Source organism: Kwoniella mangroviensis, assembly GCF_000507465.2.
Source record: "Kwoniella mangroviensis CBS 8507 chromosome 1 map unlocalized Ctg01, whole genome shotgun sequence".
NCBI classification, from domain to species: domain Eukaryota; kingdom Fungi; phylum Basidiomycota; class Tremellomycetes; order Tremellales; family Cryptococcaceae; genus Kwoniella; species Kwoniella mangrovensis.
The window spans coordinates 10,356,069-10,381,265 of record NW_027062533.1 but is presented as its reverse complement, the minus strand read 5'-3'; the positions used below and the strand labels follow the sequence as shown (position 1 = coordinate 10,381,265).

The 25,197-nt window shown below is 47.2% G+C and overlaps 11 protein-coding genes across 11 annotated transcripts; 5 read left to right on the top strand and 6 right to left on the bottom strand.

Moving 5' to 3' along the window:
- Positions 1–199: 199 nt before the first annotated feature.
- I203_103933 (uncharacterized protein) lies at positions 200–1,804 on the top strand (the record flags this gene model as incomplete). The annotated part of the gene is made up of 2 exons (XM_019149505.1): positions 200–308; positions 360–1,804. 2 exons carry the CDS (start codon positions 200–202, stop codon positions 1,802–1,804), a joined length of 1,554 nt encoding a protein of 517 aa, XP_019001048.1.
- Positions 1,805–2,245: 441 nt separating this feature from the next.
- I203_103932 (uncharacterized protein) lies at positions 2,246–5,872 on the top strand (the record flags this gene model as incomplete). Its single annotated transcript, XM_065517425.1, has 14 exons — positions 2,246–2,292; positions 2,363–2,726; positions 2,796–2,855; positions 2,904–2,982; positions 3,035–3,327; positions 3,381–3,400; positions 3,463–4,025; positions 4,073–4,096; positions 4,160–4,631; positions 4,696–4,858; positions 4,908–5,018; positions 5,075–5,462; positions 5,514–5,569; positions 5,627–5,872. The coding sequence occupies 14 exons, from the start codon at positions 2,246–2,248 to the stop codon at positions 5,870–5,872; spliced, it is 2,886 nt and encodes a 961-aa protein (XP_065374243.1).
- A 97-nt stretch (positions 5,873–5,969) lies between these two features.
- I203_103931 (uncharacterized protein) lies at positions 5,970–6,857 on the bottom strand (the record flags this gene model as incomplete). Its single annotated transcript, XM_019149503.1, has 3 exons — positions 5,970–6,436; positions 6,547–6,599; positions 6,676–6,857. The coding sequence occupies 3 exons, from the start codon at positions 6,855–6,857 to the stop codon at positions 5,970–5,972; spliced, it is 702 nt and encodes a 233-aa protein (XP_019001046.1).
- A 23-nt stretch (positions 6,858–6,880) lies between these two features.
- Positions 6,881–8,538, bottom strand: I203_103930 (uncharacterized protein; the record flags this gene model as incomplete). Its single annotated transcript, XM_019149502.1, has 2 exons — positions 6,881–8,094; positions 8,148–8,538. 2 exons carry the CDS (start codon positions 8,536–8,538, stop codon positions 6,881–6,883), a joined length of 1,605 nt encoding a protein of 534 aa, XP_019001045.1.
- A 721-nt stretch (positions 8,539–9,259) lies between these two features.
- Positions 9,260–10,738, bottom strand: I203_103929 (uncharacterized protein; the record flags this gene model as incomplete). Its single annotated transcript, XM_065517424.1, has 8 exons — positions 9,260–9,343; positions 9,395–9,519; positions 9,580–9,901; positions 9,968–10,135; positions 10,184–10,270; positions 10,323–10,417; positions 10,469–10,577; positions 10,631–10,738. 8 exons carry the CDS (start codon positions 10,736–10,738, stop codon positions 9,260–9,262), a joined length of 1,098 nt encoding a protein of 365 aa, XP_065374242.1.
- Positions 10,739–11,140: 402 nt separating this feature from the next.
- I203_103928 (uncharacterized protein) lies at positions 11,141–13,348 on the bottom strand (the record flags this gene model as incomplete). Its single annotated transcript, XM_019149500.1, has 12 exons — positions 11,141–11,209; positions 11,273–11,352; positions 11,405–11,570; positions 11,622–11,634; positions 11,698–11,761; positions 11,820–12,101; positions 12,156–12,226; positions 12,287–12,429; positions 12,483–12,616; positions 12,671–12,745; positions 12,802–12,998; positions 13,065–13,348. 12 exons carry the CDS (start codon positions 13,346–13,348, stop codon positions 11,141–11,143), a joined length of 1,578 nt encoding a protein of 525 aa, XP_019001043.1.
- A 572-nt stretch (positions 13,349–13,920) lies between these two features.
- I203_103927 (uncharacterized protein) lies at positions 13,921–15,706 on the top strand (the record flags this gene model as incomplete). The annotated part of the gene is made up of 8 exons (XM_019149499.2): positions 13,921–14,054; positions 14,122–14,252; positions 14,313–14,436; positions 14,489–14,851; positions 14,906–15,018; positions 15,073–15,179; positions 15,241–15,435; positions 15,497–15,706. 8 exons carry the CDS (start codon positions 13,921–13,923, stop codon positions 15,704–15,706), a joined length of 1,377 nt encoding a protein of 458 aa, XP_019001042.2.
- An 834-nt stretch (positions 15,707–16,540) lies between these two features.
- Positions 16,541–17,812, top strand: I203_103926 (uncharacterized protein; the record flags this gene model as incomplete). The annotated part of the gene is made up of 6 exons (XM_065517423.1): positions 16,541–16,646; positions 16,715–16,803; positions 16,859–17,068; positions 17,138–17,242; positions 17,301–17,480; positions 17,540–17,812. 6 exons carry the CDS (start codon positions 16,541–16,543, stop codon positions 17,810–17,812), a joined length of 963 nt encoding a protein of 320 aa, XP_065374241.1.
- A 170-nt stretch (positions 17,813–17,982) lies between these two features.
- On the bottom strand, positions 17,983–21,175 carry I203_103925 (uncharacterized protein; the record flags this gene model as incomplete). The annotated part of the gene is made up of 10 exons (XM_019149497.1): positions 17,983–18,152; positions 18,211–18,554; positions 18,615–19,079; positions 19,135–19,233; positions 19,291–19,372; positions 19,433–20,697; positions 20,770–20,846; positions 20,920–20,925; positions 20,983–20,990; positions 21,097–21,175. The coding sequence occupies 10 exons, from the start codon at positions 21,173–21,175 to the stop codon at positions 17,983–17,985; spliced, it is 2,595 nt and encodes an 864-aa protein (XP_019001040.1).
- Positions 21,176–21,596: 421 nt separating this feature from the next.
- Positions 21,597–23,042, bottom strand: I203_103924 (uncharacterized protein; the record flags this gene model as incomplete). Its single annotated transcript, XM_019149496.1, has 3 exons — positions 21,597–22,321; positions 22,385–22,905; positions 22,963–23,042. The coding sequence occupies 3 exons, from the start codon at positions 23,040–23,042 to the stop codon at positions 21,597–21,599; spliced, it is 1,326 nt and encodes a 441-aa protein (XP_019001039.1).
- Positions 23,043–23,493: 451 nt separating this feature from the next.
- Positions 23,494–25,135, top strand: I203_103923 (uncharacterized protein; the record flags this gene model as incomplete). Its single annotated transcript, XM_065517422.1, has 8 exons — positions 23,494–23,579; positions 23,637–23,714; positions 23,780–23,821; positions 23,879–24,241; positions 24,303–24,334; positions 24,406–24,622; positions 24,681–24,908; positions 24,967–25,135. The coding sequence occupies 8 exons, from the start codon at positions 23,494–23,496 to the stop codon at positions 25,133–25,135; spliced, it is 1,215 nt and encodes a 404-aa protein (XP_065374240.1).
- Positions 25,136–25,197: the final 62 nt, after the last annotated feature.

The following is a 25,197-nucleotide window of genomic DNA, read 5'->3' as shown; positions in this document are numbered from 1 at the left end:
CGGAACGATATCTTTCTCTGAGGTATAAATAGGCGAGGTATCTTGACGAGGGAATAAGAATTTCCTCTTCTCTTCTTTCTCATCCGCGAAATAATCTTTCAGAAGAAAAAAACGAAAAGATCTCGTCCATCCTTTTCATTCATTGATCCCATTACATCTTTCCAGTCCGACCAATCTTATCAAAATCAACAAACAAAAAATGTTGAGATCAACTCTCCTCTCGATGGTCTTCGCCATGGGCATGGTCAACGGTGCTGCCATTGTCAGACAAACGTCCGATGAGACTTCAGCCGACCTTGTCACCGTTGGTGAGTCCTAACCGGTTGTATCCACTGGGGCTGAAGCTGACATTGCCGAAGATGGGCCTATTGTCACCAATAACACCTCCCCATCTGGATCTGATAGCTCGTCCATTGGCTCTTCTGCCTCTGCCTCTTCCTCTGCCTCTTCCTCCGCCTCTTCCTCTGCCTCTTCCTCTGCATCCACCTCTGCATCCGCCTCTGCTTCTGCCTTATCCAGCGTTACCGTCCCTCTCCCATCCGGATGGTCCAACAGCGGTGTATGTATTTCCGAAGTATCTGGCCGAGCTCTCACCGGTGTTCACTACTCCGACTCCACTGGTTTGACCCCTTACACTTGCGCTGCCTACTGCTCTTCCAACGGATACACTCTCGCAGGCCTCGAATACGGTTCTGAATGTTGGTGTGGATCAATCTTATCCAACGGCGCTTCTCTCACCAAAACCTCTTCCTCATGTAAATCCAAGTGTAAAGGAGATTCATCTTCAATCTGTGGAGGCAGCAATGCCGTTTCACTCTTGATTTCCGACTCTGCTCTCTCTACGCTCTCTGCCGATCTCACCACTGCGCCTCTCACGCTCCCCTCTGGATGGGCCCAAGCGTCCACCGCCTGTATTTCCGAAGGTACCACGGGTCGAGCCCTCTCTTCCGCCAGGTACTCTGACGACTCCATGACCATCGCATCTTGTATCTCCTTCTGTGGAAACAAAGGATATCGATACGCGGGTCTCGAATACGCTAGGGAATGTTACTGTGGTAACTCTCTCTCAAACGGTGCTTCCTTCGACCGATCTTCCTCCTCATGCACTTTGACCTGTAAAGGTGATGCCACTCATACCTGTGGTGGATCCAACGCGGTTCAACTGTACTACAACGCCCCAACCTTGCCCACCGGATGGTCATCAGCCTCTACCTCGTGTATCGCGGAGGGAACCACTGGGCGAGCACTCGCTTCAGCATCCTGGGCTGACGACTCTATGACCGTCAGCTTATGTTTGGGATACTGTGAGACCCAAGGATTCCAATATGCCGGTGTTGAATACGGTCGAGAATGTTACTGTGGTGATTCGCTTATCAACGGCGCATCCCTCTCTTCCCCCTCGTCAAGCTGTAACAAACTTTGTGGAGGAGACAGTACTTCAACTTGCGGTGGACCCAACGCCCTTCAACTCTATACCAAACCAACTCTCGCCTTGAACCTCCAGGTCACCAACGGATACTCGTACCAAGGGTGTATCCAGGAAGTTTCCGGACGAGCATTGACCGGTGACTCCATCGTGTCTGAGAACATGTCAATCGAGACTTGTACCGCTTTCTGCCAATCTGAAGGGTTCACTTACGCAGGATTGGAATACGGTGAAGAATGTTACTGTGGAAACTCGTTCTCAAACGGTGCTACTCTCTCTGCGTTGTCCACCCAATGTACCATGAAGTGCAGTGGTACCAACAAGGAAAACTGTGGTGGACCAAATGCCATCGCTCTCTGGACAAGCTCTCAAGCTTAGCAACTGAATAAATAGATTAGTACAAATACAAACACTATATATCAACCTCCTTTCATTTTGGGCCATATAAAGTTGCTTATAATTACATATATATGCATTGCATCGAGATTATGACTACAGATGATGGCATTGTGTCTTCCTTGCGATCGCCGAGACTATCTGCAGCAGGTTCGGAGCGCCTTTTTCGCCAAGAAAGTAAAACATAAGCGGAGGTTTGGTACTAACCTTGGTCAAAGCGCCTTTTTCGTTCTATCATATGACTGTATGTTTTGTTTCGCCCGAATGATGTCTTTTATACCGCGCCAATCACTGTCATTGTCATAATCAGATAAGGAAAAGTCATTGGATGGTCAGCAGAGTGGAGAAGCACGGAGCAAACGGGAAAGATCATGTTTCATACTTCATACCGGCATCTCAGACCAGCAAGCACCAGCTCGCAGGATGGTTGGTAATTACCGTATAGGTGTCGACGTCGGTGGTACTAACACGTGAGTATGTTTCCAACTCCCAAATGCTTTACATTTGGAGTAGCAAGACTAATTTTAGTAATCACCGTAGCGATGCGGTTATACTTGATGTCTCTTCCAACTCAACACGTCCGATCCTGGCAACACATAAATCACCTACGACCCCTGACGTGACAACGGGTATCCAAGGCGCCATCGAACAATCACTTCGCAAAGCTACAATCGACAAATGCAGTATCCAGGCGATATTTATCGGTACAACTTCTTTCGTCAACAGTCTCATAGAAAGAGACGCGTCCAAATTGGAGAGAGTTGCTGTGATACGGCTTTCAGGACCATTCAGTAGACTCGCTCCGCCCTTCGTGTCTTTCCCTTATGAGCTTAGACACGTATTGGAAGGACCATGCTTCTTTGCTGAAGGGGGATTGCAGGTGGATGGGTCGGAAATCACTTCTGTACGTTGATGACCACCTTTGACTGTTGGCTTCCTTGGATTGTGAAGCCTGATTTTGTCTGGTATATAGGTTGATCCATTGGAGATAAGAGGAATCTGCGAGGAAATTAGGAAGCGGGGAACCAGGACAGTCGCTGTATCAGCATGCTAATCACCCATAGATCGTGAGATAGGACAGGAAGAGCTGGTCAGGGAGATACTATACGCGGAGATACCAGGTGTGAAAGTGTGTATAAGCAAAGAAGTAGCAAATATAGGTGAGTAGTAAATTCTCAGAACTACGGTCTTCATATTGATCCTCAGTTGTAGGGTTGTTACAAAGAGAGAACGCTACTATTCTCAATGCCGCTTTGCTGGAATTCGCTCAATTGACCGTATCAGGTTTCAAAGAATCTACTCGTGCACTCCACATCTCTTGCCCTTTGTTTCTTACCTCCAATGATGGTACGCTCATGACATGCGAGATGGCCGCTAAGTTCCCTATCAAGACTTTCTCAAGTGGACCTACCAATTCCATGAGGGGCGCGAACTTCTTAGCTAGATTGGGGGATCAGCAGAGGAAGAAGGAGACGGCTTTGGTCATGGACGTGGGGGGCACGACTGTGAGTTGCTTTATTCAACCTAGCACAATTACATACGCTGACACCCAAGGAAGACTGAAATCGGTGTATTGTTGTAAGTCATGACTAGCGATACCACCCTGGAAGTACTAGCTGATAAGTCATATTCAACGACAGACCCACTGGCTTTCCTCGACAAGCATCAGCGTATCACGAGCTCTGCGGTGTCCCACTCAACTTCTCCATGCCTCATGTTTACTCTATCGGATTAGGTGGCGGCTCTCGAGTCAGAAAGGACTCAAATCGTAAAACAACTATCGGACCAGATTCAGTGGGATATAGAATACATGAACTCGGTAGGGCTTTTGGCGGTGACATTCTCACCACGACGGATATAGTCTTTGCTGCTGGCAGAGCCAGTTCCATTGGAGATCCAGAGCTCGTCAAGGACATCGCTAGGGAGGAAGTATTTGCGGCTCAAGAGAAGATCAGGCAGATGATCGAATCTGCTGTAGACTGTATGAAGACTTCCGTTCAGGATATCCCTGTCTACCTTGTAGGTGGAGGAGCGATCTTGGTACCCGATGAGCTCAAGGGGGTCAGTACAGTCTATAGACCCCAGTTCTACGATGCTGCGAATGCGGTTGGAGCCGCCTGTGCTCAGATATCAGGAGTTATAGATACGTTAGAAGATACATCAAAGCTCTCCATTGCAGAAGTACAGAAAATAGTAGAGCAGCGTAAGCGGTTGCTGCTGGGGCGGACAAGGACCACACGGTCATCGTAGAGAGCGAGGCTATACCCATAGCATGTGAGTCATGTTCACACCATCACTATTTAGAAGCGAACTGGCTGATAGATAGATTCACAAAAGACACGACTGGTCGATGTCGGTTCTACGTCAAGGCCGCAGGAGAATGGACAGGTGCAGCCGACAATTCCGAACAAGGTGATACCGCCAAATTATTATCCCTTGGGACTCCTCGTACATGGGACACTCAGTCTGCAGCGAAACCAGCTAAGGTCGCCAATGCGGATAGAAAAATCCCTGATAAGGATCACTATTTCACGGCTGAAGACATCATCAGCTACAAACCCAGTGTGACGAATGGAGAATGGACTTTATCTGAACTTGATATCGAATGGATATCTACAGGATGCTACATCCTAGGCACAGGAGGTGGCGGAAACCCCCATAATGTTTACCTGGCATTGAGAGAGATGTTCCGAGCTGGGTCCACCTGTAAAGTCATCGATATACAATCTTTGGATCCCGATAAGGTAGTGATGTATGGCGGAGGGATTGGTAGTCCCGAAGTAGCTGCAGAGAAATTACTATCATCGGGGTCAGTACCTTTGTCGCCTGCACTTTCCGCTGATGGATCCAACGCTGACTGAATGGGATGATAGCTCTGGAAATGCTGCTAAGTCCCTTTTGAAATTTATGGGTTACGAGCATAGCAAGCTGGGTGCCTTGTCAGCCTTAGAAATTGGTGGTGGGAACGGGATGGTAGCTATGATAAGAGGATCAAGTAAAGATCTCAACGTACCTATCATTGATGGTGATTTCATGGTGGGTACTACCTGAGGCATGAGAAGCGATCAACTGACCGTGTGGATAGGGCCGAGCATATCCAACCGGCTGGCAAACCACTGTGAATGTGTATGCGACAGATGATCAGGCTTCGATGGTCTTACCAACATATATGAGCAGCGGTGATGGGACAGAATTGGTAAATACCTTTAGTCATGATAGTGCTAGATCGAGACTAAAGATTACGTACGACAGATTCTTACCAAAGTTAAGCACTACAAAGAAGTCGACTCAATCCTACGAGCAGCATGTATGGAGATGGGCACATCTGCTCAAGTTGTCGCTCGACCGTTGACCAAAGTCGAGTGCGAGAGAGCCTTGATTAGGAACACGGTATCTCAGTCATGGCGCATCGGTCGTGCCGTAGCTCTGGCGAACAAACAAGCCAACATAGATAACATCGGATCGGTATTGGTCAATGCTTTAGGTGGATCTGATGCTGCTAAAGTCCTATTTGAGGGAAAAATAGTTCAAGTTGGCAGGAGGTTATACAAAGGTCATAGTTATGGGGAGATCGAGATACATGCTATGGGCGGGGATGAAGCGACGGAAGATCCCAACAATCCCCAGAGAAAGTTCAGGGGTGTAATGAAAAGTAAGTCTGCTCTTGATGGATGCAGCTAACGTGGTATAGTACCTTTCAAGAATGAAAATCTACTCGCGGAACACATGATTAATGGCAGAACTGAAGTGAGTCCCACAATTCGCAATCAATTCAACAATAGCTCATGTTCGTTTCTTTGACAGGTCGTTTGTGGTGTTCCAGACTTGATATCGGTACTGGACGCACAGAATGGTACAGCTCTTGGTACACCAGAGTACAAATATGGTCAACGGGTTATCGTGATTGGTATAACAGCCGCACCACAATGGACAGATACTCCCCAAGGTCTGGAGCTCGGCTCCTTAACGGCGTTTGGCTATGACTTACCATACAAACCTCTGGGAACGTACGTTAAGCCTCGAAGTGTCACAGAAGAATACGCGGCCTAGATCAGATCGGATCGACATGTGCTACATGAAATGCATTGCATGGTACGGTTGGACTTTCTACTGATTAATACAGATGAACCATTTTGTTGTCAGACGATTAAAATAATATAGCTAACAACTCGCCTTTCGCCCACATGAAACCTCTTACAAACTCTTCTTCCCACTCGGTATCTGACTGATCATTTTGGTATCTAACATACTCCGATATAGTGGTCACCTGTTCGTCTACGATCCTTTGCATGGACATGCGATCCTGTTCTTCTTCTAACAAGTCTATGACACTTTGGTTTGAATGTAATCCTTGACAGATGGCGAGGCAAATACCGAAGATGACGGCAGCGTTGGCATAAGGCTTCGCTCTTAGATCTAACATTTTCGCACAAAAAGTGTTGGTCTCTCCTGCAGGTGTTCGCTTGGCGATTTCTTTGATATCGCTCGAAGTGGTAATACCAGAAGCTGAATTCATGTTCTTCCCCAATTCCCATAAACCTTTCTTTTGCTGTTTCTGTCTTTCTAGCACCAGGTCATCGGTTCCCGCGCAGATATCTTCGGGAAGATGTAATGCTCCGAATCCAAGTTGAGCACGAATCAGTCACAGAGCGTACATTCCTAAAGGCGTGGCGAAGTGAGATGGTTGAAGTGGGAAACATTCGAACAGTGAGGTGGCAACATACCAAATTGGACGTATGAGAGCATACTCGATGCGGATGGACTGAGTGTAGCTAGGCTGTGCGATCAAGTCCGATGGCATGAACAGATTATGCGAGGGTATTTGAGGTATAGGCGAACGATCATGGACGTACCAAACGTCATTGGCTCTTTGTTCGAATGCAGTTGTCGTGGTGTGACTTTTGAGATCCTCATCTTTCGCAAAAAAGGGACCAGCAAATTTCTCATACGCCCGTTCTGGCATGATTTTAGGTCCGAGCGAGATGATCCATTCCTTGACCACATGCGATTCCGATCCTGTGAATGCGCCAAACATCTTTCGGCCCCACTCTAAATCTCTCATAAACCGACTCCGCGATGGTTCTCCAGGCCTGACAAAAGGTCATTTACTCGCCAGCGCTCGATGAAAGACAGTGTTTTTACTTGGGTGAGGGTTTCAGGTTCTAACCATTCTTCTACGGTCAAATTACCGATTTTCATCCTTGATGTACAGTGCATTTTCTCCGCTGCTCCTGCTTTTCGCATGATCACATCCACCAATCTAGCTTCAGCCGGTGTAGGAGGTCTATCCGGGAATTTGCGAGGTCGCCAAAATGTCGCTCCGCCTGCACCTACCGTAGACTCGAATTCGACGGGTCCACTCGGGGTCGTCGGCAGCCCTTCAGCAAGGATATAGCCCGTTTGAACTCTTCTCCATACATTCTCCATAGCTTCCTCGCCATCCCTCTCTCTTATTCCTTCGAGGTATCTCTCAACGGCCATACGAGCCATGGCAGAGTGACCCGAATCGGCGTTGTCGATAGTAACATGAATCGCGAAATAGTAATTATCGATGTTCAGTTCTTTCAATTCTCTCGCACTGACCAGTAAATGGTATGGTAGCGACTCGTAGGCCATATTGAAGCCCAAAGCTTCAGGGAAGAATTCTCTTGTCGATGCCAAAAGACCAATATACTGCTGTGCCACCGCCGCTTCCCAACATCTAAGCACTCCCTGATCGTCTCTAAGCCAATCGAATCCTTCCACATGTCCTGGAGCAGTCGATCCATTGGCCTGAAGAGAACCAGCTTTAATATCGTTGAGGAGTTTCTCATAGAGATAGACATGATTCTTCTGCAAATCTCCATCTCCGAATTCTTCTGAAATCACTTGCCAAGCCATCTTACTAACTAATCTTTCCAGATTCCCATTTCTTATCTTCCCGTCTGCGTTATCTCTTGGCTCGCCCAGACATGCTGCTCTTCCGGTCCCTACTCCCAGTATACCCCCCAGCCAGCTTCCATCCACGTACTTGACCACACCCGCCAATCTGAGCCATTCTAGCGCGTACTCCCTTGTAGGAAACATCTCTCTAGGGCCACCCGCTCTGCGCCTGCCGAGATACGTTTCATAGCGGTTTGCAGCCGACCGGTGTGATTTCTGAAGGAAAGTTCGGAGAGAAGATGAATCAAATGTACGCAAAGACAGGATAGTGTCGGAGGGATTGTTGAAAGATTCAGCTAACGTCTGGTCAAATAGCCCGACCAGTCGTGCACGAGCTTCCTGTAGTACTCCTGCTCAAGTGATTCAGCTTTTCACCTGTGTGAAAACAGTAATCCCAGCTCACCTTCCCGATGATCCTCCAGATTCTGCAACTGCCAATATAACTCCTTGTCCTTGATCAGACGATGCCTGTCCGTCTCACTAGCCACATCCGCTACTCGAGCGAGATCGGGAAAGGTAGCTAGATGTGATTTCTGATCTGGCTCAGCTGTAGGTGTGATTTTCGGCTGTAGGATGTCAAGTTGAGCGTCATGACGACGAGGGGATTGCTCAATACGATGGTCCGACTTCTTCTGATTGAGCCTTGATGCTATACGTCCTCTATGGGTCTCCTTCACAAGACGAGTGATACCGAATATTATCGCGATCATACCCAAAATGATGGCCGAAGGGATGTACGGTTGCCATGAGGTCAGGACACGTAGAACTGGTTGTGAGGCGGATGATTTCAGCATGGTGCAAGACAATCTTCCAAGGTCGATTGAGAGGAAAAGGGTGTTTACTGGAACAACTCGAGTGGATGTCAGAGATATCTAGCACGTTAATGTTATAACAGTGCACATTCTTGCTGTCTATATGAATCAGACATCAGGACTGCTAAAGGAATGTCCGAATGCACACGATCGATGGATCTCTAGTGTTCTCTCGATCTGGCTATTGACCGGGATTCCAGAATGACTGGATCAGACAGCCCGGAAAGCATGTATGTAATCGTGATGATCATTTCGTCAGGTTCGCAGTTTGCCTGAATGGGACTTGGGTTCTTTGAATGGTGTGATCGCAAAACGCAAAACGAGTAGTTGACGTCAATGGTTATTTGTATTAAAGCTGGTTTTAGCAAGATTCCAGTAAGCTTAATGCCCATGTCCCCTGAATCGATGTCCGTTCCCCAAGCTCTTCCCCGCTTGTCTAGACGTGTGCAGGTCATATGACGGTCGGGGTTGACTGGATGCAGGAGGCACATCGAGTAAACAAAGAACGGAGTGCATCGACTGTCTGCGCCCCAGACACGCGTCCTGCTTGGTTTTCTCGTAATCATCATGATGTCACCTGATTATCGGCACTGGCGGTATGATGAGAATTGACGGAAACGACTGGGCGCGCAGAGTGAATACAACAGAGCACGAATAACATGCTAGTCATCGCGTCCATAGTTGTGCATAGTGAAGGTCATTCCTAGAGCTCAATGCAAACTTTCCCTATGTGCCTGCCTTCCTCCATGTACCGATACGCATCTTTCAAGTCGTCAAACTTGAACACCTGGGTATTGCTTCGTTAGCTTGTGCAACTCGTAAAAGTCGTCCCACATACCTTGTCGATAATTGGCTTGACACCACCCAGTTCTAATGCCGAAACCGCAGTCTTGAAATCCTCTCTATTGCAAACGAAGACACCTCTTACGTTCGCAGCTGAATAGAGAATGACTTTGGCGATATCTGTCGAGCGAGGAAGAGCTTAAATCTGAATCCTCGGGGTTGTGTACAGTAAAATCTCACCTTCTTGTGTTAGATGATCAGGGATAGGCTTGTAATCACTCATATAACCCGAAATAGCTACTAAACCTCCTTGCTTAGTACTCCTGATACTCCTTGCGAGTGTAGCTCTGCCCGCTATCTCAATGACGAAGTCTACTCCCCTGCCTCCATTCAATCTACGAGCTTCCACATCCCATGCCTCAATTTTGGAATAATCGATGGTTTGGATAGCATTATTGGGAGCTGAGTCCGGGACCAGGTCGGGCAAGAGTTCAGTCACTTTGTCGAGCTTAGATTGGGACGAAGAAGTGAGAATGACCCTTGCCCCAGCAGACAGAGCGATCTGTATGTTCCACGTAGCATCATCATGAGACTGGCGCATACTACCATGTGTAGGAGGGAGACTCACCTGTGCTGCACACAATGACACTCCACCCGTTCCCAAACATAGTACAGTCTGCCCGGCTTGCAGAGCGGGATGATGAGAGTACAGACTTGACCAAGCAGTGGTAAAACCGACAGGTAGGGTAGAACCCTGAAGGCAATCGAAATTGGATGGTATGTGCACTGCTTCTTCCTGCAGGAACAGTCAGTGGGAGCTACAAGAGCCGGACGAAGGACTCACTTGATCACAGACAAAGTATTCAGCAGCTACACCGTCAATCGCACCTCCCAAACCTCGCTTCAGAGACCGCAATGCAAGGTCTTCTTCCTACTTGAAAGTCAGCCTTTCTATTTGTTCGTGGTTCCCGGAGATCACCCACATAATGATGTCCTTGAGGGAACACTGGTGCAACTTTATCCCCGACCTTGAACAACGTCACTTCGCTACCTACAGCCTCTACAACGCCGCACCCATCTAACACGAAGTCATTAGCAATTTTTACAGACACCGTCGTCATACACTTACCGGAGACAGGGACGCAATCTTGTGGTACATCATGGGGGGCAGGATAATCATTGTTGACTATCTGTAAGTCCCTAGCGTTCAGCGATAGGTACTTGATGTTGATTCGTATCTGCGATATTCCTCAGTAAAGAGTCTTCTAGTCCATAAGACAAAGTAACTCACGTCGGTAGGGCTACAAAGCTCCGGTACTGGAACGTCAGTCTGCAGCTTCAGACCATCTATACCTTCACGATGGGAAATGATATAACGCTTCATCGTTTGGAGAGTCATGGTGGAGGGCGCGTAGGGGTAAGATCAATGGTACAGCGTGACATGGCTTCTATTATCTACTTATGCAAGCGAGGACTGGCCTCCACCATACGGCCTTGCATTTGGTGTTATCTAGATACATGACTATCGGAAATGCCAGCCATTGTGACTTTGCAGACAAGCTAAGGTTGTTCCGACAAAACCTCAGGAACTGCCCATATACAGTACATATGTGCATCATTCCGAAATTGCAATGAACCATTATCTGTCCTGGCACACCAGTCTATCGGAAATGACTGTATGACATGCATGCGTTGGACCATTGGGTCAATGCTATCTAGCGGCCTTTTCCTCCACAATCATATTGGCACTCTTCACCGAAGAAGCCGCAGAATCACTTGGCTCGTCAATCTGTTCTACGATCTAGGGGATCGTTTCCGCTTCTATTTTCATGGGCAAAACGGGGGCAGGAGGAACGTCGAGTGGAATGTCCTATAATTCACGTGATCAACCAAAAGATTATGCTAGGCTTTGGTAGCAGATCAAAACACCCACCTTGATGAAGATACACATAAGAAGACACAGGGCAACCACAGGGACGAAGAATATGAACACCTTCCGTATACCAGCCATATCTGACCTTCGATTAGCGAAGGCAAACGTCGTTTGAGATGAGCGATAACTCACATGCATCCCTCACCTGCGAGGCGGAAGTTTCGTCCAACAGCTTGATTGTATCAAAATTTTGTCCCAGCTGCTCGCGTACTTCCATGGAAAGGGTGTCGGGCAAACTTGTAAGGAAGATATTCTGCAGTATACTGTTACCGATTGCTAGACCAATCGCTCCACCACTCTGATGTCAAGTCAGCGATAACTTAAAATTACGTTCAAATACTGACCTCACAGTTCTTGCGAAACTGAGAGAAGAAGATACTGCATCAGCGCAGGTATTTCATAGCAATTCAGCCCGCCATACTCACTTTCGGACCCCAGTCACTACAGCTCTATCACTTGACGGTCCGGATGCTTGAGCTAGAACGAGAGCTAAATTGGTGTTGTCAGACTGATTGCCGCAAATCTGTATATCTCAGACACCACCTACTGCTTTGAATTGTTGACCCGATACCGAAACCTTGTAAGATCAAGCATCCAATGATCACGCCATTTGTAGTTTCTTTCTCAAAGCACAGCTGAGCTCCTTGACCTGCCGTCCACAAGATGAAGCCGACAACGAAAGATGGCCAGGTTCGGTTGGTCCACTTGACGGCAAAGCCAGATATGGTCGTGGTAAGGACTTGCCCAAGAACCAGTGGTAGTAACAAAGCGGCAGACAAGATGGGAGAATCGCCTTTCACATTCTGTAGATATAAGGGTACGAAATAGACTTTGTTTCGAGAAATCAGATTTGCCCTGTCTTTGGGAATTGGCTAACACTCACTTCCACCGTAATACACTATCCCTACCAGCCACGTCTGTAGCAGTAAAAGACAAACATTTCGGTTTGACAATCTGTGTTGACAGAATATTCAGTCGTCCGGTCCATCTGATACGATAGACCATTTCACTCACAATCTCCCGGGGAACAAGGGGAATTTGGCCACATATGTTTCTACCAATATGAACCCGGTAATAGCCAGACCTCCCACAACGAAAAGAGCTATGGCAATTGGGCTATTCCAGGCAAATGTCGATCCTCCTCCACTCAAAGGGACCTGCTGTTATGTCAGCAGTCAAGGTTCTCTATGCGTGTCGAAGACCAACATACGAGTATAGTGACGGTCATAGTCAAACTAAGAACACTCCCGATCCAGTCCATACTTCTCAACTTCTCCTTAAAGTCACCACTGACAGGCTTAAGAGGCACAGTGAATTGTATAAGAACCATCGTAAGAGCAGTCACTGGATCATGTCAGGTTACTTCGGTTCATTACAAACATCGAAGGACAAGCTCACAAGGTGCAATTATCCAGAAAGCCCAGGACCACCTGACTCTCTCAGCTAAGATGGCTCCAAGGAAGGGACCAACGCCTGGGGTGATGCACGTATTGAGCTCACTAGTAATAGTTGCATTGAGTGATACTCACCTGAACCCAGGGCAATACCAATTCCCAGTAAACTCTGGTATTGACCCCTTTCACGTAAAGTCACTACATCTGACATGATGATCATGGACAACGAGTTGATTCCTCCTCCGCCAATACCCGCCACTGCTCTTGCACAGTACAGCCATACTTTGTTTGTAGCAAACCCTGCCAGCAAATCACCTAGTGCGAATAGAAATCTATTGACCGTGTACAAATGATCATCATTAGTGAGGCCCCTCAGAATTACACAATATCTTACTTACAATGATCCCAACAGAACGATTTTCCTACCGAAACAGTCTGACAAACGGGACGTGATGACCTGAAAGCTGGTATTCGCAACTAAGAAAGCGGTCCCAGCCCATGTTATGGAGCTTGTAGCGTTGAGATCGGCTCCGACAATCGGTAAGATCGTGCTAACGCTGGTCGAGTCGATGAAGCTAAGAAAGAGCGCTATCTGAAGACCAAGGAAGAGAAGCAGCAGCTTCGACTTGGGGAGTCTGGTGGTCTGATCGGTCAGACCTTCCTTCACCACGTCTTTGACCATGTTGTGATGGCTGACGAAGTAGACAAGCGACTCCAGCTGAACTTTTGGTGACGGAAACTCGCCTGTCAAATTTCTATAACATCTCTACGGGGACTCGACTTCTGGCAAGCCTGTCGGAACGTCAATGTGCGGTTTGTTGAACCATACAGATCAGTTCCGACAAGAATGCGAAGATACCGACGAATCATGCTACTCTATTATCGAGATGAGGATAGAGAAATGGATGGTGATAGGAAAAAAAAAAGGTTGCTTGCATGGTGATAAAACGCGTTCACTCCATTTTTACCGCGTTCGGAAGGTCTCTTCTTGTTGAAGTGAAAGCATTTCCCGTCGGAATCATCGAACGCCAGCAGCTTCGTTAACCTCTCGGAATTGATAAGAGAGCTGCTAAGAGAGAAGCGTCTGAGTCAATATGAAAGGAGATCTTCGACTTTTATCGCTGCGAACAGAATACTGGTCGACTTGTCGGATCCTACGATGCATCATAAATAAGACTACCTGCTGAATCGAGGCTTACATCTTTTCTGAAAACCTTTCTCAACTTATCTCCAGCTCAACCCATACTGGGCACAATGTCGTTTTCTGATAAGACCCCTGATCTCAATACCGACGTCGAGCAGGTGGCCGTAGACATCAATGACCATGAAGACCAAAATGAAGTATTCAAAACCCATGTCGAGGGCGAAAACTACCGAACAGTGTCATGGTACGTCAATCACACTATGCGCCGACGCTCTTCGCTGTGTCTGACTCAAGCTTTTTGATGATTGTAGGTACAGTAGTTTCGCTTTGATGTTCAAAGTGCTTTTTTCTGTCGGTGTATTATCTATTCCTGGAGTTTTCGCATATGTTGGTGCTCTGCCCGGAGCTCTTCTCGTTATCGGTTGGGGTCTCTTCAATACCTGTGAGTCATCGTCACAGCTGCCAAAAGAGTCTGTCTCAACCATTCTGATCCCGGCCCCAGACCAAGCTTTCATTCTTGGCGCTTTCCGACTTAGACACCCTGGTATGCACGGTCTTCAAGACATGGCTTACATTGTGGGTGGAGCTTGGTACCGTGAATTGGTTGGTATCCTATATGTCGTTGGGTACGTATATTTTTCGTGCAGGCCTGGAAGCCATACTAAACAATCTGTACAGGTATACGCTCGTCACTGGATCTGGATTGATAGGTACTGCTACCGCATTCAACGCTTTGTCTGAGCATGGCGCTTGTACAGTATGGTTCTCTTTTGTCGCTTTGATCATCTCCACTGCCGTCGCCGCATTCCCTAAATTCGGTCAAATCGGTATCGTAGCTTGGATTGGAGTTACCTTACTTTATATTGCTGTATTGGTCCTTACCATTGCCGTCGGAGTCCAAGATCGTCCCTTCCTCGCGCCTGAAGGTGTAACGGATTACGGCTACCAAGTAGTGGCAAGCGGTACAACGTTCATCACTGGTATGAGCGCCTCCTTGATCATCTTTGTCTCTTCATCTGGTACTTCCGCTTTCATTCCTATGTGAGTGGAATTGTTCTGGTATAGGATCTTTCAACTGACAACCCTATGAAACAGCATCGCCGAGATGAAAAACCCCAAAGAGTACAAGAAGCCGATCACAGCTGCGATGGGTCTTCTCAATGTGACATATCTTGTTGTCTCCTTGGTGGTATACCGATACTGTGGTAGTAAGCATTGTAACTGCTATAGCTACAATGCCATCAGTTGACCATGCCCTATAGTATACATCGCCAGTCCCGCTCTGGGCAGTGCTGGTACGCTCATCAAAAAAATCACTTATGGTATCGGTCTTCCAGGTCTGCTCGTCAGCGCTATCTTATGTCAACATGTAAGTGCGAGAATTTCAGAATCGATACTGGTGGACCAGCTAAATGGAGTTCCATATTCAGCTTGCCGCCAAATACTTCTTTGTCAGGATCTTACGAGGTACCGAGCACCTTCAAAAGAAGACTAAGACTCATTGGATCACTTGGCTAGGCAGTGTCATCCTGATCGGTATTCTGTCATTCGTCATCGCGGAAGCCATCCCCTTTTTCAGCACCCTTATCGGTCTGGTCGGAGCTCTCGCTTATGCCCCACTCGCCGTAAGTTTATCCAGCACGTGGAGACAAGCTCAGCCAGCTGAAGTAAAAGATTTAACATCAGATTGTGGTGCCAATGACGCTCTGGCTTTATGACTTTGGTCACTACCGAAAGGGCAACTTGTGGAAAAAAGCCTTGTGGGCTTTCCACGTCCTATTCATCTTTATTGGTCTCTTTATGACTGTTGGTGGATCATACACCATGATCCAGACCATCATCGATGCGTATGCCACAGGCAGTGTAGACAGAGCGTTCAGTTGTGCCGATAAGTGAGTCAAGTCATCTCTTCGTCATGGGAGGGGAGACAATATGGCGGCTGACCCCTTTTTTTCATATTCAGCTCTGGATCGACTCAATAAATTCGATGTCCATGGACGACCCCTGTTTTTGTGTTTATAGTTTGTCGTTTCCGTATACAAAGACGCAAGTTGTTGAAGAGGTTCGCAGTGTGATCTGTTTTGGTGACCGTATTCAATACTATGCAGTCTATAATCTATGAGCTGAAGATCAAGGGGACCTTTTGAGCATCTCTAGAACCTCATAGTCTTGTACTGCACTTTACAATCACTGAAAATTTCCAGTTCTATCATCAGCTTCGGTGTTCAGTAACGCCACTTTAGAACGCCGGAAAGATTTCTGACAATAGTTATCCACCAACGCCTACTGGCGTGTAGCTTGGGAATCACGAAGGTCAACTCTTCAGCTGATTTTACTGTCTTTGGGAGAAGTGGGGAACATAGTACTGCTGGTAGCGCTACCGGCATTCGGTCTTCAAGCCCTGAGGCATGATTGCTCGAAATCCAATCAAATTGTTTGAAGACATATGGCAGCTTGACCCTGACATCGGAAAAGATAAGGAAGTCTCAGACCATTCCGAAACTCAAGGTGATACTACGATAAGGCTCAATAACCGGAAATACCTACCAAGGCTCATCGGAAGTGTATGTATGACAAAGATTGGTACGTGCAGGAGATATGCTTATAAGCTGACCAGGTCATCGCAACAAGTATTGGGAACACTGAACTGAACATCTGCTTTTGCAACAGCTTATTGTAGTGCTTATACCATTCATAATTCACGAACCTACATCTTGTGATCCTGTCAACATGGCTACACAATTCGATGACGCTTGGATGAAGAGAGATCTTTTCGGTTATGGTCCGGATAGACCAGATGCCAAATGGCCAAAGGGAGCTAAAATCGCTGTTAATTGTAAGTGTACAACTAGTCTCAGTCTCAGATTCATGGTATGGAATACCACTGACAAGCATCCCCCTAAGTCGTGTTGAACCATGAGGAGGGTGGTGAACGAAGTGTTGAAGATGGTGATGAACATGCTGAGACAGTCTTGCACGAATTTGGTCAAGTCGTGAGTCCCATTATCCGCCTATGGAGGTTGCATCCCTCGCTAATCCGTATTCCAGTTATCCGCCGAACCAGGAAAGCGTGATCCAGCTACCGAGTCCCAGTTCGATTACGGATCTCGAGCAGCCATTTGGAGGATCATGAGACTCTTCAAGAAGCACGATATCTCCATTACCTTCTACGCTGTTGGTAGAGCATTCGAAAGAAACCCCGCTGTAGCGAAATATGCGGATGAGAATGGTCATGAGGTCGCTGCCCATTGTTACAAGGTACATATATATCACGTCCACTGAGGATTTAGCCGTTCAAGATACTGATATTACTGATCTCACTTCCAGTGGAAACCATATACCGGTATGAGTGATGCTGAAGAAGAAGAATATATCAGAAAAGCGGTCAATTCCTACAAGACTACCTCACCTTCGGGTAAAGTCCCTGTCGGCGTAAGTAATCTCTGTTAAAGCTCTCAACTATTCAGGCTTGGCTGACTATCAGCTACAGTGGTTCTACGGACGACCATCAGAAAGGTCCGCTCCGTTAGTGGCCAAAGTGTACAAGGAGCTCGGTCACGAACTACTATATTGGGCAGACACTTACGCCGATGATTTACCTTACTACACTACCATGCCAGGCGGTAAAGAGGGTGAATCGTTGGTGATGATGCCATACAGTTTGGATTGCGTGAGTCTGTTGTCCTTCTTGCCGAAAGCTGCTCAAGCTGATGTCTGGTCATGTCACAGAACGACTTCAAATTCTGGCAAGGCCAAATGGGTTCCGATGATGCTTTTGCCCAACACTGTATCGACGCTTTCACCACCATCCGAGAGGAAGGTTTAGAAGGTAAATCTGCCTACATCACCGTTGCTCTACACTCTAGATGGATCGGTCGACCTGGAAGATTTCAAGCTTTAAGAAGGATGGTAGAACACTTCTCTTCTTTCGATGATGTTTGGTTCGCGACCAGGGAACAGATTGCTCGACACTGGGTGGAGACTTACCCTCCTAAAGCTTGATCAAGGGTGAAATCGGGATCAAATAACAAGCTGTACATACAACAACAGCGATTTTGTACATAATATCTATGAATTCTATAACATAAGAGTCTACGTCGGGTCATAGCCATCAGACTTGAATGGGCAACTGGTCCTCCCCGTCTCAGCACGAGCTGAGGCTGATAGACACCTTAAATACCCATACTTCCTGATATGTTGTCCGAAGTGAAAAAGTTTCCAGGTGAAAATGCCGCAAGCTCCCACAAAGGCTCGGTATAAGGTATTTGTTCAGAAGGAGCTTGACCGACTGATATACCCAGTGTTTGCAGTATATTAACATACTCTCCAGCAGTAGCCGGGTCTACGGACGATGATGTGCGGTCAGCCAAGAGTCCGTCTCAAAGCCAACAGGATCTCACCTAAATTACTGGTCGCCTCAGAAGAAGCCTTCTGCCAGTCATCGACCGACGCCCTCCTATCCGTACTGCTGTTAGCGGGATCCATCATATCACTTCTCCCGACATGCTCAATACATGCGGTGGACAGATCCTCGAAAACGTCATACAGCACTTCCGCAGAATGATGAGAGTGTTGCGTATACGCGAATAGAGTATTGGATGTAGCTTTGATGGCTCGAAAGATATCTTTCAGTGGCATGACTTTTGGTTGAAGGAAGATTGCGTACAGTAATGCTAGTCCGCATATGAATGCCGAATGAGCAGATGCATTGGACATTGGTTGTCCCTGCTGGTGCATCCGTTTTCTATACGGACAACGTTGAGTGAGCTATGCTGTTTGATCGTGTGAATTAAGGAGGGCTCACTGTATTTCGCATCCTCTGGCAGCATGAGTCGCTAGGTGCGAAACAAAGACAGCACCCGCCGACTGACCTTCGGCACATAGCGGTCTAAGCAAATGCAATCTGGCCTCAACACCTTTGAGAAGGAACCAATCCCTTGAATTGCAGGGAGCCATCCAATAACTGGGAGAAGAAGCTTCCACCGGTATTGTGGTTTCCCACTCGTCCAGATCATTCAGGAGCTCCCAGTAGTCAATGGCCTGGGGTTGATTTTGACGCTTAATGCCATATACCGATCGCTGTATACGGCTCTCAATACATTTCAGCTTGATATGGTGAATGGCAGATGCCATGGAGCTGAGTCGCATGGATGGTAGCTGAGGCTTCTCGACAGGGTCGTATATCTCGGGTAAGTCGACATCTACATCGTCATCTGATATACCAGGCGGACGCCCAAGCAAGAGAGATATCATGCGATCCAGTATGTAGCTACAGTCAACACCACTCTATTAGTCACGATTGGGTAAAGGAGGGACGGACGCACCAAGACCAGAAAACCCGTTTACGCATTTCGATCTCATACTTCGATAGTGTCCGAACTGCCCACCCTGCAGCATTACGATGCAGTCCCATACCGACACACCTGCGCATACATCAGTATGAACTGTACAATCTGTCCAATCACCCGATTGCGACTCACAATCTAAGTGTCACTCCTGAAAGATACCAGACTGAGGGGCCTTTACTATCTCGCAACGAATAAACAGCTAACAGAAGCAAACCTGACGATCACATTTAGCTTTATGCCAACGGTGGTAAAGCCGAATTGAGATTTAGCTCACCTTGTATGTTGGCCAGGTTGTGAAGTGTCACGATGGTGCTGAGATACGGCGAAGCCAGGTTATAGTAATTTTCAGCTCTCAACAGACCCGCCATAGGACTTTCTTTGGTAAGCTGAGCCGCGATGGCCAGTATCATGAGGATGAAGAAAGCCCCCGTGGACCTCTCTCTATCTAAGGGTAACCCTTGTCCGACTGCCACCAATATCGCATCCCGTTGTTCCCACTGCATCTCAAATTTGACCCAGTCCATGAAGGGATAGCGAGGATGCAAATGCCTGAAGACTGTTTCCGCGATTTGAATAGCGATATCTGAGGGTAGGGGTTGTTGAATAGCTTGCCGTATATTGAGGACACCTAGATGTTCACCAACATGCGGAATATCTGAATTATGCAACTTCTTCCTCTGAGCAAAATTACCAACAGCGCGTCTGGAAGCCTCCCCGATTTGATGATGTTGCAGTTGCGGATGCATCCCGCCTGAGATCACTGTGGTCCACAAAGAGCCGGAAGATTCGCCCACATAATGAGGCTCAGCTGCCGCTTCTAACGAGATCATTGCTAAACCTTTGGCTGCATCCTCAAGCGATCCTTCGTCACTCTCAATGCCGCTGGCCGGGGAAGTGGGCAAGCGTGACGCCATTGGGGGACGACTTGAAGCTAACACGGCGTGAACAGGTAAGATGGACAAGGAAGACGGCGTCGGAAGGGGAAAGGAAGCAGATGCCGCATTCACTTGAGATGCTGTTGGCTGTTGATTTCCTATCACAGTGGAGAATGAGGGCGGATATGTTTCATGATCACGAGCGTATCTCGGTGAAGGATCAAGCTGGCCAAGTTGAGTCGTGGATAGACCTTGCGGGAGGTCAGGGCGATGTGCAGGCTGACTCTGCGGAAACAGTGAATTTTGAGATTGCGGAAGTCCCGATGACTGCTGCTGTAACGTTTGCATTTCCGCTCTTTGCTGATCGCTCAGAGACATCAACCAAGACCCCCAATCAATCTCTGGTTGTAGGGGCTGTATTGAAGCAGATCGAGCGCTATCGGAGACAAATGATGTTCCGTTCTGAGATCGGGAGATCTCAGGCTTGTCAGAGTCAACTGGTGAGAACGACAGAGGGATCTCTGCATTGACTTGAACGTTTTGACGATCATCGTTTGTAATATGAATCGCTCGAGCGGGCGTCTCTGTAAGCTGTGAAGAGGACAAAGCTGCGAGATCAGGCGAGTCGTCTTCTCCACTATTCGCACGAGACGAAGACAGCCGTCTGGTTCCATGGCAGCAAATTAGTCAGGATAGTCTGTGCCATAGCTTTTCCAAAACCTAAGCATTGACTCACGACTCCCCTCGACTCCTTTTGAATTTCTCATGTGGTCTACTAAAGATACATTCTGATTTACTTTCTATACAGTTCCGCTGCGAAAAGCCGTTATATCAGTTGTGAAGAGGAGAGAAATTGTAAGGGTGTCGTCAGAAGTCAGTTACTCACACAGACCTGCAATCAAAGGCATATCAGCCTTGCATCGAAGCCAAAAATTTCTTGTTCACTCACATTGTCATCTGTATCACTAATAACACATCGCTAATTGAAGATCTCGTTAGCAGAGATATTGGAATGAGACGAAATGACCTCAGCTCACCTGCTTGCGGCCCCTGCAACGCTCACAGGCTTGGGTGGTATAGCTGTGAGGCCTGGGTCTCCTCTGACCCGCTACAGAGCCAGACGACTTCGATGAAGCATCCATAGGGTGAAAATTGCCACCGACTGAGTGTTGCTGATATTCCGTAGGCGGTTGACGATCATTTTAATCGACTACATTAGGACAACAATACACTTGAAGTTGTCCACTCGTAATCTAGGTAACATGGAGTTGGTGGAGAGATAAGGAAGTTGGCCACGAACCAGTAAGATCAAAGAGTCAATAGGGAGATAAGGGTTCCCAATTTGTTTCCGCGCTTTCTCATCAAAACAATACCAGCATTACCAGATTCAAACATTTACATTACTCTGATGCATGCATCTTTATTCAGATATCGATCACTACCGAAAGTTGATGTGCAATATATGAGAAGACTGCTTCTGAACCACCCAGACCCATTCTTGAAAAATAACGGACATCTAGATTATTTTCAACTATCTATTCCTACCATGTCTCGAAATCGCTTCTACAACTTCCAGCCACCTTTGGCGAAAACATCCTTAATCGCATGTGAAGTCCTGAGTAAATCCTGCTCGTAATATCTAGGAGCTACAAGGGACAAACCAATCGGCATCCCATTTGGACCCTTGAAACCAGGTATGTTGATGACCGGAAGATGTAAGACAGTCCACATGAGGTTGAAAGAGGCATCTCCAGTGAATCTGAGGGGTTCTTCGAGCACAGGCGCTTCGCCAGTGACACTGGGAGTAACCAAGCAAGTATACTTTGAAGCGATCTCGTCGATAACGGGGCGTAGCTTGGCAATTTCGTCGTAAGCTTGCAATTGTTCCTTCCTGCTTGTTTTACCTTCATTCACGGCGTGTTTAGTAACCCAGGGGTCTAATAGTTCCGGTGACTGCAGATAATCACCCAAGAAAGATGAATACCCCTCCATATGCAATATGTTTCTATGCCATGTTCCTAAATTATCAAATATTTCTGGTAATTTAACCTCCTCCACTTCGGCACCCGCCTCGATCAAATAATTCTTAGCTTCCTCCCATAATGTAATCAATGCCGGCTCGGCTTTAGGCCACACATGAGTTTTGACGAATCCAAATTTGGCCCCAGAAAGACTGAGAGGCGCTGTAGGTGGAGCGACATCATCTTGCAGGTTGAAAATTTCACATAGCATTTCTAAGTCCTCGATGCTTCTGGAATAAAGCCCCACAGTATCGCAGGTGATGGAGTCTGAACACGTCAAGAACTATTCAGTTTGATCCCTTCAGTGAAGGATGCATTTTCGGCACTCACACATCTTCAAGCCTTCTCTAGAAATAGCATTCCAAGTGGGTTTTAAGGCGTATACTCCATTGTATGAAGCAGGTCTGATAGTACTTCCACCAGTCTGAGTACCCAAAGCGAGGGGTACCTGGAAATCGCCGACAGCAGCACCTGAACCCGAGGAACTCCCACCTGCTGTTCTAGTCGGATCATGAGGATTGCAAGTGGGCGGACCTTTTTGACAGGTAGCAAATTCCGTTGTATGTGTTTTACCGAAGATTAGAGCGCCCATCGCCCTCAACGATAACACGACTGAAGCGTCTAATTCGGGATGATCATCCTTGTATATGGGCGAGTACTGTTGAGTAGGCATATCTTTGGTGTAAATTACATCTTTGATACCGACTGCAACTCCGTGGAGAGGTCCTCGCTTCTCAGCTGGGATGGCATCTAGTCTACGGGCCGACTCGAGGATGATCGACGGACTGAAATATGCCCATGCGTGCACGAATGGATCTCGCTCCTCCACTCGGGCTATCAATGCTTTGGCACTGGGTCACCGTGCGCAGATCAGCATCAAAACACAGCTTCAGGTTTATTCTACTCACTAGTCTTCCACCTTGAGCTCCCCTGATTTAGTCAATTTGACGACTTCAGTGGCCGTGAGTCTGCACAGATCTAGTGTCATGGTTTTGAGTTCTGCAAGTCGTTAATCGGGAGAGGAATGTGTACAATTCGTGACAAGCACACAGATTTATGATGATAGACATATAGCAACCAATACCTCATCTTTGCCATGGTTACCAGCGATAGTGCACCAAGTCGTACTATACACCATCCAATTAAGAACGACAAAATCATTCCTAAAGACTCTTATCTCTATCGGAAGGGCCCATGCGCCCGGAAAATCCAGTTCCGAAATGTCCTTTCCGAAAACTCACTCCTTTCCTGCCTCTTTCCCTGAATTCCCTTATCAATAGCAGCTATCAATCCTTGGTAGCAGTTCGCTAATCTCTCTACGGAAGTTTTGTCCAGCAACAGAAGATGTCTGTACGGCTGGCACAAATACAACATGATCAGAAAACTGACCACAACCTGTCAGCTTAGCACATCTATAACCACTGCCCCTTGGTTCAAACATGACGAAGACGTTAGAAGTGGACATCTGGACACCCATCAAGATCGGTGATTGCCAATTGGCGCACCGTGTAGTTCTTGCCCCGTTGTGAGTGTTCCATCGCCGGCAGTCATCATCAGCGTGCTGATCTGAGACCCGCCCAAGGACTCGGAATAGAGCTTCCAAGTCTGAGAGGTATCCTTCAACATGGGTTCCGAATGATTTGATGAAGGAGTACTATGTGTGAGTCGGGATACGGTTGGCGATAGCCTGTTACTGGACACCAACTGACACGTACAGTGACTTAGAAAACGAGCAACCCCTGGTGGATTAATCATCACCGAAGCGACGTGAGTCCACTCACAGCGTAGGATGTTTGGGGGACATCAGACTGAATACCCCTGTAGACCAGTATCGCTTCGAGCATCAGGATTATTCGGTATACCAGGAAGTTTCACCGATGAACAGCAAGCTGGATGGATATCTATCGTTTCTGCGGTACATGAAAAGGGTGGATATATATTCAACCAGCTATGGCATCAAGGTAGGACTACCCACTCAGCGTTGATAGCCGGTCAACAGCCGGAGAGTAGTTCCAACATACCCATGCAAGGTATTTTCCAGTGGAACGGATTCGATGCTAGACCTTTTGAAGTTCCCAAGCCGATGACTCAAGAAGATATATCAAATACTCAAAATGATTTCGTTAATGCTGCTCAAAAGGCAATGGAGGTGGGATTTGACGGCATAGAGGTACACGCGGGCAACGGGTATGTGATTACAAGACCCCGCTAATGCAGGCAGGAGCAGAGCTAATTTGGAGCTCGCCAGGTACCTCTTTGATCAATTCTTGCACAGCAACAGTAAGTGACATCCGCATCGAATAAGTACTTGGAGCAATTATCTGACACAACTCTTTGCGCATATTTCTCAGTAAACATACGTACAGACAAGTACGGAGGATCCGTCGAAAAACGATGTCGATTCGTGCTGGAAACCGTTAGAAGACTATGCGAAGCGATTGGACCTTCAAAGGTGGCTGTCAGATTGACACCATTCGGTATGTTATTTGGTCAAACGTTCGGAGAGAATAGGTTGGAGCAGTGGTCCTATCTATGTGGAGAGTTGGGTAAATTCGGCCTGGCCTACGTGTAAGTCTATTCAAACTCCAGGGCAACAACTAGATCTTATTGATGAGAGATCTTGTAGACACTTGGTAGAGCCAAGATTCGATGAGTTGAAATCAGCTTCGGAGAAGCAGGATGCTCTGAAAGACATGATCAGCAACGGACAGGAGGAAGTATCACTCAAGCCATTCAGAAAAGCTTTAGGTTCAAGTACACCTTTGATCACTGCAGGTGGATTTGGACCAGAGAACGCAAACGAAGGTATCCAGAATGGTACCTCAGACCTAGTGGCTTTCGGGAGATATTTCGTGTAAGTCCATGCTTGGCTACAGGACGCTTTGTTCACTCTTTCGGTTACGAACCTGTAGGGCAAATCCTGACTTGGTAGATAGACTCAAGAATAAGGAGGCACTTTACAAGTGGGACAGGTCAAGGTTCTATGGCCCTTTCGTTGACAATGAGGTTGGTTATACTGTTTTCCCAAGCCGGGAGTTCGCCAAGAAAGGTGATATTTCTAAAGCTCAATTGGCGGATTGATCCTACAATATGCATTTCATGTCATCATTCAAGAGACGCTTGAAGAATTATGTTAAGCTGTA